Source organism: Pseudozyma flocculosa, assembly GCF_000417875.1.
Source record: "Pseudozyma flocculosa PF-1 unplaced genomic scaffold scaffold00011, whole genome shotgun sequence".
Classification (NCBI taxonomy): Eukaryota; Fungi; Basidiomycota; class Ustilaginomycetes; order Ustilaginales; family Ustilaginaceae; genus Pseudozyma; species Pseudozyma flocculosa.
The window spans coordinates 2,683-13,870 of NW_006920879.1; the positions used below are offsets into that span (position 1 = coordinate 2,683).

At 65.6% G+C, this 11,188-nt stretch overlaps 3 protein-coding genes across 3 annotated transcripts; all 3 read right to left on the bottom strand.

Moving 5' to 3' along the window:
• Nucleotides 1–223: 223 nt before the first annotated feature.
• On the bottom strand, nt 224–1,746 carry PFL1_03511 (uncharacterized protein; the record flags this gene model as incomplete). The annotated part of the gene is made up of 2 exons (XM_007881031.1): nt 224–951; nt 1,242–1,746. 2 exons carry the CDS (start codon nt 1,744–1,746, stop codon nt 224–226), a joined length of 1,233 nt encoding a protein of 410 aa, XP_007879222.1.
• A 475-nt stretch (nt 1,747–2,221) lies between these two features.
• PFL1_03512 (uncharacterized protein) lies at nt 2,222–4,787 on the bottom strand (the record flags this gene model as incomplete). The annotated part of the gene is made up of 5 exons (XM_007881032.1): nt 2,222–2,829; nt 2,937–3,118; nt 3,196–3,452; nt 3,549–3,970; nt 4,049–4,787. The coding sequence occupies 5 exons, from the start codon at nt 4,785–4,787 to the stop codon at nt 2,222–2,224; spliced, it is 2,208 nt and encodes a 735-aa protein (XP_007879223.1).
• A 505-nt stretch (nt 4,788–5,292) lies between these two features.
• On the bottom strand, nt 5,293–8,897 carry PFL1_03513 (uncharacterized protein; the record flags this gene model as incomplete). Its single annotated transcript, XM_007881033.1, has 3 exons — nt 5,293–5,697; nt 5,920–8,019; nt 8,118–8,897. 3 exons carry the CDS (start codon nt 8,895–8,897, stop codon nt 5,293–5,295), a joined length of 3,285 nt encoding a protein of 1,094 aa, XP_007879224.1.
• Nucleotides 8,898–11,188: the final 2,291 nt, after the last annotated feature.

An 11,188-nucleotide genomic window follows, 5' to 3' on the forward strand; every position in this document is an offset into this window, starting at 1 on the left:
GAGAGGCGGTCTCTGGCTTGCTACTCGAACCGGACCGAGACGAAGGGGGACAAGGCGTTCATACTACTGGGCAATGGGGCGCTGTAGTCAAATCATGGTACGATGGCCTCGGCCTGGCATTTGATTGCGTGTGGACAGGCAGTGGCACAGGAGACTGGTGCGGTACATGCATCCCCCTCTCTCTCGCCACGCGGCCTCGACGAGCCGCGCTGGTCGCCCCGCGTCAGTCCATCCAGTGCAAAAAGAGAAGTGCGAGGCCGCTACCGACGAGAAAGACGCTGAGCATCTTGTCGGCCTCCCTGCTCCGCTGCCTCGCCTTTTCGAGCTGCTCGTTTCCCTTGCCCACCTCGGTGCCGACGCCGATGGCCTCGTCGAGGAGGCGGTCGGTGACCTCGCCCTGCTGTTCGAGCTGCTGCGCCACCTGGGTCTGGAGATCGCTGATCTCGTACAACCTGCTCTCTGCCTTTTGGATGGCGGCCAGGTCCGACTCGAGCGATTTGACGAGCTGCGACGACTCGTTTTCAAACATCTCGATCTGCGTCGCCGACAGCTGCGTCGAAATGTCGCGGCCCACGAGCGACGACTCGGACTCGAGCGACGGGTCAAACGAGCCGCCGACACTGCCCTTGACCGGGGCCGGTGCGGCCGAGGTCGAGGTCGAAGCTGAGCCGCCGTCTGCGCCGGCGTTTTGGTGCGACAGGATGGCGCGCGAGTTGGCCAGGGAGCGGCTCTTTTCGCGCTGGGCCTTGAGGCGAAGCTCCTGCATGTCGCTCTGGAGCGACGAGGCGCGCGAGAGGAGCGTCGAGAGGTAGTGGGTGACGGAAGCGCGGTGGGCAGAGATGATGGACGACGCGAGGATCGAGGATGCCGAGTCGCGCGGCGTCGAGAGCGAGAGGAGCGTGTGGAGCGGCGAAAGAGCCGTGGGCTCGGTCGGCGCCGTCTTTTTGCGCGCTGCGGCGGGCGTCGTCGGCGGGAGCCGGGGCGTGGGCGGTTGGAGGATGCATAGGCAGATAGCGACATCGACATCAAGAAGAGGGTCGAGCGAGCAAGCATTTGAGGAGAGCGGACAGAGGTTGGCGTGGGGTCGAGGGGAGAACAGGCGACAGCGAGATCAGCACGACGTCCGAAGCCGATGCCCGGCAGAGAGGCGAGCGGGTTGGCAGGGCGGGAACCAAGACGAGGGGCAGGAAGAGATGAACCCCGCACTCGTCGCGCCACTGCATCACGTCACCACCGCTCACCTTCCTCTGCGAGTTCGAGCTCGCGTATGCTTTCGAGGCAGCGCTTGACGACGACCTTTACCTGAAAGTCGATTTCGTCCCTCTGTCGTTCGGTGAGGGGTCCCTGGAAAGCGGTCCACATGGCAAAGGGCGAGCTGCGATCCGCCTGCTGTGCGGCATCGCCATCGCCGTCGCTGCCGGGCTGACCTGGGGCGAGGGGCGTGCGTGGGCGGTGGTGCTTGGAGGCGGACGAGGGGAGGGCGAGGTACTGCCTGCGTATCGAGTAGAGGAAGGCGAGGAGGGAGACGATGTGCCTGCGGATGGTGTAGGCCTGCGCCAGCCACTGCTGATGCGCACGGACGACGTTGGGAGGGGGGTCGCTGCGTTGGAGTCGCTTCGAGGGTGGCGGGTAGGACGAGGACGAGGACGACGAGGATGACGAGGACGAGGATGCGGCGTCGACGAGGGAGCGAAAGTCGCCTGTGCGGTCGTGGGCCGGTGGTGGGCGGCGATGGGTCGACATCATGGCGGCCGTCGAGGTGCGGCAGAGGGCGTGCGGACGAGGCGAGATGAGTCGATGGTGGCGTGGCTGTGGCTGCGGGCGTGGGTGATTGACCTGACGGACCACTGACGGGAGGCAAAGTGCAAGGGTGAGTGGGGGGTCCAAGGGTCAGAGGAGGAAACGGAGCCACGAGCGAGGTTCAGGGTTGGCCGCGTTCCGAGGTTGGGGGCGCAGCTGGGTCGGTCTGTGCGCGCAAAAGGCCAGCGGGGAGCCACAGCCTCCACCTGGCTGGCTGGCTGGCTCGCCGACCCTTGGGGCCGCGAACACGCGTGAAGTACCAAAGTGGCGAGGCCCGGCCCGGCCTGGCCAGGGCAAGCCATGCGGCGACAGACGTGTGCCATCACTCGCTGACCCTTGCAAACGGCACGCCTGGTCGCGGCATGCTCTACGCACACGGCATCTAGCATCCGATTCATTCCTTCTCGCATCGTAGGCGACATCACGAGGGTGCCGACGACGGCGAGGCCGATTGCAGCCTCTTGGCGCTGCAGATCCACACCTGATCCTCGCGCACCACCTCAAAGGGCGACACGAGCAACGCCAGCTCCAGCAGGCCTCGCCGCTGCCGTTCGGACCACGGCACGACTGAGCGCAGCGCCTGCTTCAGGTCGCCCACCAGCCGCCCCAACGACTTGCGCCTCAGCCCGGCATACCCCTTTTCGGGCTGCAGCAACGTCTCGAACGGCTGCTCGTCGTCTCCCAGCGCCGGCGTCTGCCTCTCTGCATCGGCATCCGCACCAGCCGCCGTCGTCATCGCACCCTGGCCTGCCGCTGCTCCTGGTCCGGCCGTGATGGACAGCAGATCCAGAGGCGGCACCTCGTATAGCACCTTGCAATCCCGGTGACCGGTCAGCAGGTGCGTGTAGTCCGTCCACGCCAGCCTGGCACCGTGCCCAAAGACGGGCAGGTTCTCGGTCTTGTCGTAGATCCACGGCGTGCCGGGGGCCGAGCTCCAGAGCGAGAACGGGTACAGGGTCCGCTCGAGACGCAGCGACTGGAACAGCGTCACGCCCGTCATGGCAGGCATCACGTCGATGTGCAGACGCACTGTCGAGCCGGCAGAGCCAAGTCGGTGAGCGTAGATGCGGCCGCACAGGTCAGTTGTCGTGATCCTGGCCGCTGGGATGTCAGAGTTCCGCACGGCTTCCGCTCACCTTCCTGGTTCCGGCCAGCCGGCGTGTCGAGGTGGCTGTGCAGACGCGACAGCGCATGGCCGCCCGGATAGTTGAAGTGACTGGCCAGGGTCGCCAAAAAGGTGCCCGCTAGCGTGAGGAGGAGGACAGCATACGGCACCGCCCGTGCAAGCACGTTCGAGCCCGCTCCCTTGACGTCGAGCCTGTGGCGAGGGTGGACAGGAGACAGAAATCAACATCGCTTCTTTGCGTCTGACAGGCTCGCAGGGACAGCGCTCACAGCTTGGCAGCGCCAATCGCGCTAATGGCGTTGAGGCACGGCACGCAGTACATGATGAAGCGCCACTCCTTGTGGCCGAGCAGGCTGAGGGTGGCGATGTGCGCCGCGGGCAACAGCGCGAGCAGCGCACGGTGCGGGTACTGTCGCGGTGCGGCGCGGGAGCCGTAGATGGCGACAAGCCCAACCAGCAGGAGCGGGATCGAGACCCCGAGCAGCTTGACGAGGTGCTCGGTCAAGTAGGCATGCCAAGGCGAGACCTGTGCGGGGCAAGCGGGGACGAGGAGCGCGTCGTATCGGTGCATGAGCCAAAGGCGGGCCTCGCCGTGCATCCCTTCGGCCGTCATCGTACTCACGCCCCACTCGCTGCTCTTGCCCTGGACCACGTTGAAGACCATAGCCTCGAGTTCCGGCCACAGCGGCCGGCCGGCCCCTGTGCGAAGCAGGTGAAACGAGTGCTTGAAGGCTCCGTACATTGACCGCGGAGCGGCCGACGATGGCTCGATGGTTTGCCAAAAGTAGGTGTCCAGGAAGGTCGTGGCCAGGGCGCTGACGAGGCCGGCACCGGCCGACACGGCCACGAGGTCGACGACACCCAGCCTGCGGGTGAAGAGGATCCACAGTCCCGCGGGCGCGAGGATGCCCACGACCTCGAGGCGCAGTACGCTGGCGGCAAAGACGAGCAGGGCGACGGCGATGCAAGCCTGTCTGCGAGCGACGTGCGAGCTGTGGGGAGAAGCGTGGCTAACCCTCGCCAGCAGACCGAGAGCGAGGATGACTGCGGTGCGGGGGTAAGAGGATGTCAGTTGGCTGCCGAGGTGCAAGGCTGAGTCGCAGCCGACGATGCCAGGCTCACCGAGGGGAAAGGCGACCGAGTTTGGGACGGTCCTGCTGAGCCAGAAGTTGCAGTGGAACTGAGCCGCCGTCAGTGCGAGGAAGAAGAGGTAGGGCGAAGGCCCGCCAGAGCCACTCGGGCTTTGCGGGGGTTCTTTCGGGTCATGAGCGGGGCCGCCCTGAGAGTGAGGCGAGCGCTCTGATCTGGGCGGAAAGACGGCGTCGGCAAAGAAGGCGAGGGCGGTGCTAGACGCGAATGCGAGGACGAGGCGGACCAGCGTCTGAACGTCGGCCGAGTCGAGGGCGGGCGAAGGGAGACGGAGGACGTCGGACAGCAGCCAGGGAAGGGTGTGAAGGGCGAGCGAGGTGGGAGCGGCGAGGACGAGGGGCCCGAGAAAAGACCTGGGTACGGCGCCAGGGAAGGCGCGGTGGTCGTAGAGGTGTAGGCGGCTGGACGAGAGGCCGTGGACGAGGATGTCGTGTGTGGCCTGGATGGTGAAGCTCTCCTCTACCTTTGTGTAGGGGGTGACGACGACGTGGGCGGCGGTGACGAGCGACAGGGCAGCGGCGGCGCAGACGATGCGGAAGCGGCGAGGCGTCCTGCGCGGGCCCGAGATGCAGAACGAGAGGGCGTCGAGCAGGAGGCTGAAGAGGAAGACGCGGGCGACGAGGCGCTTGTACCAGGGGCCGACGACGAGGAAGCACAGCAAGAGCGAGGGCCACTTGAGCAGGCGCCGGAGCCTCTGAAGCGACGCCCGCATGGTGACCGGATGGTGAGAGCGTCGAGGGCACGCGGCGGCAAGCAGCTGCTGCGGTGAGGGTACACATGAAGGTGCGAGGTGTGGGGGGCAGAGCAAGGAGTCCCGGCTGGCCAAGTTGGGTCTGACGCGGGTCTTTTGCCGATTTCTGGGCCAAGCCGAGCGAGGGGGTGGAGGGGGGCCGGCGCACGGCGGAGCAGGGCACACACACATGCGCCCGCAGCCAGGCGCACGCCGGCCAGGAATTGAGCCTAAGCTCAACCACACGGCGTATACTCCGTCCGGGCTACTGAGACTCCAGCTCGTCAGTTTCGAGCGGGACGCCGCCACCACCAACCATCATCACGGCAGACAGGCAGGTCTTTGCAATGGACCTCGACCACAACGGCGTCGTGCAGCAGTAGCTCAAAGGTATTGCTCGGACTGGCATTGCATCGCATCGCATCGCGGCAGGGTGGACTGGACAGTAGCAGTTGCCACATCATTGCTGTCGATCTCGTCTGCTCAGCTAACCCTTCTTGCCCTTCTTGTCGCGTGCTCGCTTCTTCTCCCTCGCAGCCTGGGAGGTTCTCTTGTGCGCCGAGAGCACGGCTTGCTGGTCTCGGCGCCAGGCCTGCTCGAAGCCGTAGCGGACCTTGTTGAAGACGTCGAGGTTCACGTTGGCCTGCTTCGGGTCCTTCACAAAGGCATTGAAGGAGGCGAGGTTGGTCTTGTTCACGCCTTTAAGGACCGAATGATCTCCCCTGGTCAGCTTCAACGTCTTGCGCCCGGCTTGTCCTGCGAGATTGATGTCGTGGTCGGCGATGAGGTGGTCTGCGAGCGCGTCCGCCGCCATCTTGCCTCCGCAGAAGCACTCGCGTTCCCGGGCCGCCGCCCGGAGCACGTGGATGGTGTTGATGTGGGGGGCGAGGTTCTGAGGTTGAGACGCAGGCAATAGTGGTGGGTCAGCGGCCGGCAGCAACAAACAAAGGCAAACGAGAACGAGGCTGACTTACTGCCGCTTTGTACGACTTCAGCCGGTGCCGAGGCGCGAGGGTATCGTCCGCGAAACAAAACTCGCAGATGTCGTTGTGTTGCCTCTCGCCGCCCTGCAGGTCCTGTCGGTGTCGATTTCTTGATGGCCGACGAGCCAGACTTTGTGGACCTTGCAGAACGTGACCGTCTCCTCCGTAGCACGAAGGATGCCGTGTTCCGTCTCGAGATGACAGAGGAGGTCGGCAATCTGGTTGTCGGTGGCGCAGAACTTCTGGGTAAGGTCGGGTCCCGGCACGTATGGGCACGTCGTCCCGTCGTCTCGAGTTGCCCGGCATCTCAGCAGCCCAATCGGCGCGCTGAGGCCCAGGTGATGATCGAGGTGGGCAGCGTAGGCCTTGGCCCCCACCAGCGTGTCGCGGGCGGGAGGCAGGGCTGCGGCGCACGCGCCGGCGGGGCACTCGGTCTCGTCGATCGTGGCTGCGGCGGCGGCCAGGTACACGGCCTCGACGAGCCTCGGACCGTAGCAGTGCATGACATGGTCGACGGCCTTGACCTCGCCGCCGCCCCCGCGCGGCTGCTGGCCGCATCCGGGGCATCTGCTCACCCACACGGAGACTCGGCACCCGAGGGAGCCTTCCAGCATCACAGCGACCGCCTCGTCGGGGGTGCAGCCGGTCTTGCCCTCGAAGAGCTTGCCGAAGTCGGTCGGCGGCGTGTCGCCGAAGGTCGACTGCCGGATCTCGTCGAGGCAGGACCTGAGGACCAAGGCTCGGCAGTCGGGGTTGGACGAGAACGGCCGGGGTGCGGCAGGACTCGGCGCGTCGGTGGCTTTGCTTTTGCCCTTGCCCTTGTCGTCAGGCGATGACCGTTTGCGCTTGGGACCGGCCCCGGGGCCCGTGTCCAGCGCATCAGTCCCGGTCCTCTTGCGCTTGGTCGATGACGGGTTGCCGTGGCCCTCGTTGTCATCATCATCATCGTCGTCGTCGTCGTCGTCGTCGTCGTCGTCGTCGTCGTCCTCTGCTTTTGCTTCTGCTTCTGCTTCTTCGTCGTCGCCGATCTCATCCTGGTCGACGTCGGCGACGTCTTCACCGGCGTTGTCGTCTTCGTCGTCTTCGTCGTCTGCGACCCACTCTGTCGTGTCCATGTCTTCGAGGACGTCGGCAAGGCCAAAGTCGACCTCGGCGCCGCCGGTACCAGTTTCTTGGTCGAGCTCCGGGTCGACGTCGAGCTCCGAATCGCGAAGGATCCTTCGGACAATCTCGGCGTTCGTCATGCGACCGTCTTCGTCGAAGGCGGGGTCGACGTGCTCGGAACCGGCGGCGGCGGCGGCGGCGGGCAGGGCCGGGGCATTGGCATCGGCGGTCGAGGTGGCAGCAGACGCTGCGATGCCTCCCGAGGTGCCGCTGGGGCCAGCAGCGAGGCTAGACTTTTCGAGCAGCGTCCTGCTTTCGGCGAAGAGGTTGGCATGCTTTTCCGCTTCGCGCTTGCGCCCCTTCTCCTGCTGCGCCTCGATGGACGCGTGACCCATGAGGACGAGCCGTCGCCTCCGGAGCCGTTGCAGGCGTCGCACGCGCTCCTCGAGGCTAGGGTCGGCCGCAGCCGCCCTCTGGAAGGCCGGGATGGATCCATGGTCGGCCTCGATCTCGCCGACGAGCTCATCCATATCCGCCTCGAGGCGTTGCAGGGGCTCGGAGGCGGCGTAGGCCGCCCGCTCCTCCTCGAGGGTCAGCCTTTCGCGCCGGACGACGAGCGAGGAGGGACGCTTGAGCGAACGGTGGGACTCGGACCGGCCCAGGAGCAAGTCCTGGAAGTTGATATCGGCCCGTTTCGACACGTAGTGGCGCGCGAACGTGGCGGTGCCTCGACGGTGGCCAAGCGTGTTCTGGGCGTCCACCTCCGTCACCTCGGGCGTGTTGATCGCGGTCCCGACGGCGCGCCGCAGGCAGTAGTACGTGAACAGGGGCATCGAGGCCAGGTCGCGGTTGCTCCGGTTGAGCACCTGCGCCTGGAGCGAGGTCCACGCCTTTTCGTCGTGCCGCGTCCAGGCCCCGTCCTCGCCTCGGTCGAACCCGCGCAGCACGAAGGTCTCGGCCTTGGTGCGATCGACGGAGAGTTGGAGGTGGGGGGCGTCGTTGCTGCCGACCGCCGGCTGTTCGGCGCTAGCGAGGAACATGTCCTTGTCCATCTCGAGAAGGTCCGACCAGCTCTTGACCCCAACAATGATGCCGTCGACCATGGCGGCCGTGACGAGCAGGAACGTCTGATCGATGGCGTACGGGAGATCCGGGTCGAGGTGAGCGGCTGCTTCTTGTACGCCGACGCGCGAAGCCGCAGCCCCTTTAGGTTGCGGATGGTGACATCGATGGTGACAAAGAAGCTGTCGGCGGCCTCATCGTAGCAGAGGAAAAAATCCACATCTTTCCACTTGAGAGCATCGCCCCATCCCGGCGAGAGGACCAGCTCGCCAGGCCTCGACGCCGTAAAGAGCGTCAAGGACAGGACGATGGCATGCTGCAGCCTCTCCAGAGGGTGCTTGTAGTGGGCGAGCGGGGAGAAGACGGCCTCGCGGAAGAAGCGGTAGACGTCCCCCATGGTGGCGACCATGGTGCGCTCAGCGTCGTCGAGGCGCATCTTCCGGATCAAGGCATAACACTCGGCGACGATCTCGATGCCTGGCTCACGAAGCACCTTCTGGCGGTAGAGCGTCACCACGCCCTTGAACCGCTGCACGGCGGTCTCCTCCTTGACCTTGCGCCGGGCGGTGTACGGGTCCTGGCGACGGCTAAAGGTGCAGGCCTGGGCGACGAGCTTCCAGAAGGGCCTCGGAAGCGGAATGCCGCCCTTGGAGAAGTAGTTCTCGGTCACGGCCTTGTCCTTGGCCTCGCGAACGAGCGCCGGGTCCTTCAGCCTGGCGAGCCGAGCGCTTGTGGCTTCGTCCCATTCGTCGGCGAGGTCGAGGTACTTGACGATGAACGCTACGAAGAAGCGCTCGTTCGCCTCCCGCTTCTCGATCGTGCCCGGCGCGCGGAAAGGTTGGTCATCGGTCTCGTCATGCTTCCTCCTGAGCTCGTGGAAGTTCGCCCACATCTCGCCGAGGTAGCCATCGTCGGCGGCGGCGTCCCCCCGCTGGCCTGACATGTTGCTTGGAGCGCGATGCGGATGCGGGCGACGCGGGGACCGTCGACGCAAGGCAGAGCGACCGGTTGGCTGAGGAGCTCGAGCGGTGCCGGCTGAAGGGAAGCAGGCGGCTTGCTCAGGCTGCGAGCATGGAGAGCGCGCGCCCGTCGAGCCGATGGCGAGCGAAAGAGAGAGTCGTCGCAGGGAGGGCTGTTGCGAAGGCGAGGGCGGAGAGCCGCCGAGGGACCAAGGCGAGAGTCGAGCGCAGGGAGCGCAGCCGAAGAGGAGGACCGGTGGCGCAGCTCGGGAGCTCGAGCAAAGACGAGTGCACAGCGCAGCCCCGGAGGATCGGAACCAGGGCGAGGAGAGGAGGGTGGACAATCACTGGGAGATGGCGAAAGTGAGGAGGAGAGACAGAGAGAGACAGAGAGGGTCGCAGCGGCTCGCCGGGTGGGTGGCGGAAGGAGGTTGGCGAGAAGCAGCCCACGGCGGCGGGGCCTGGTTTTGGCTGAGCCCCTCCCCGTCCGTCTGCCCGCTCGCGCGCCCAGCAGCCCCAGGAAAAGCAAGGCCGGGGAGGGGGGGGGAAAAAAGGCGCCGAGCCAGGCAGGCAAGGATCGCGACGGCCTAGCCCGATTTGGGCTTGTAGCAGGCGCACACCGGTGCGTTGGCGGTGGATAAGTCCTTGTAGCAAAGCTCCCCTCGTTGGCGGTGGAGCAGGAAAGAGACGCCATCTGTCTGAACCCATGTCGGGGCCTTTGTTGCGTGCAGCTGCCGAGGAACTACGCTCGGCAGGCTTTGGTCCAGGCACGCGCACGCGAGCAAACCCGCCCGCGCGCCAACAACTCCTCGCCGGAGATGCACATTCTTGAGGCCTTTGCAGGGTGCTAGCTATTGAGGCAGGTCGAGCGTCTTGTCCGAGAGCGAGGGTGGGTAAAGGGTGTCGTGATGGGGACGGATGCGAGGGGGCAGACCGATCCTGGGACGCGACGGCGGTGGCGGCGAGCGGCCGGAAGCTTCACTCTGAGGCTTTTGCAGGCTAGGGTCGGGCCTACGTCGAGACAAGTCGACGGCCATTGTCCGGGAAACGAGGGGGAGCTTGCGAGGGGGAGGAACGGGCGAGGCGGAAAACGAACCGTTGCCGACGACGACGAGGCAAGCTCAAGGAGATACACAGACCGAGTGCAACGAGCAACCTTTCCAGTCTGGTACATTGGGCCCCCGAGGCTCGGCCGATCGGCACGTAACGAGAGTGATCCCTGTCCCAAGGAAGTGTATTCTCGGACCATCGACGGGGGCGGATGAGATCGTCGTCTGAATGGCAAGACCTCGATCTCGAATGTCAGGGCGGGACGTGACCGAATCTCTGGCTCTGGAAGCGAAGGGCTGTTTGGTACGTCGGCTGGATCCGTCCGTCGCGGGGGCCGGGCCAGCATAAAGGGATGCGTGCCGGCCGTCCGAGACCGGGCGCGATCAGCGTCATCGCCAACCCGTCCATGCCGTGCAGTAGAGACGGAAGGCATCGCGCGGCGTTGCATCGTCGGGCTTGGCCGCCTCTTTGTAGGTCCGCCTTGATCGTGCTGCCATCGTTCTGCTGCTTGGTCTGTGAAGGGGCCGTGCGACCGCCCAGGAGGGAAGCCGTCGACGACGACGACACGCGAGGCGAGGTCAGGCGAACCTGCTTCGACGGCGGTTCGCCGAGGCTGCGATGCTGGCGGAAAGCAGCGAACGTGGTCTGTCGGGTGCACAAAGAGCGGCGACATGAAGACGCGGTCAGACGATCAGCCACGCACACTACCTCGTCACGACAGACAGACGAGGTGCAAGGAGAGGAGGGGGACGTTACGAGCACACGAGGTCATTGCTCGTCGATTCACTCACGCTCTGCGGGTATTTCCTCTTGGCGGTCGAAGGGGGACGCAGCGGGAGGAGCCGAAAAGGGGGGCCGCGACGTCGAGAGGGGGCCCGCCCTATCCGGCGCATACGCGGCCGATGCAGCCCATCTCCGTGCTCCGTCCTGTGCCAAGGCTGCCGCCGAGCGATGTGGTCCCGGCTCGTCCAGGCGGCGAGGATCGCGGTCGTCAACGGCCTCGAGCCGGCGATAATTGTCGCACGGCCATACCGCGTCGATGACGGGCCGATCGGCGCAACGGACGAAGGAGGGAGGAAGAGAGAGAGAGAGAGAGAGAGAGAGAGAGAGAGAGAGAGAGAGAGAGAGAGAGAGAGAGAGAGAGAGAGAGAGAGAGGAGAGAGGAGGTAGGTAGGTAGGTAGGTAGGTAACGGTACGGGTACGGTAACGGGTACGGGTACGGGTA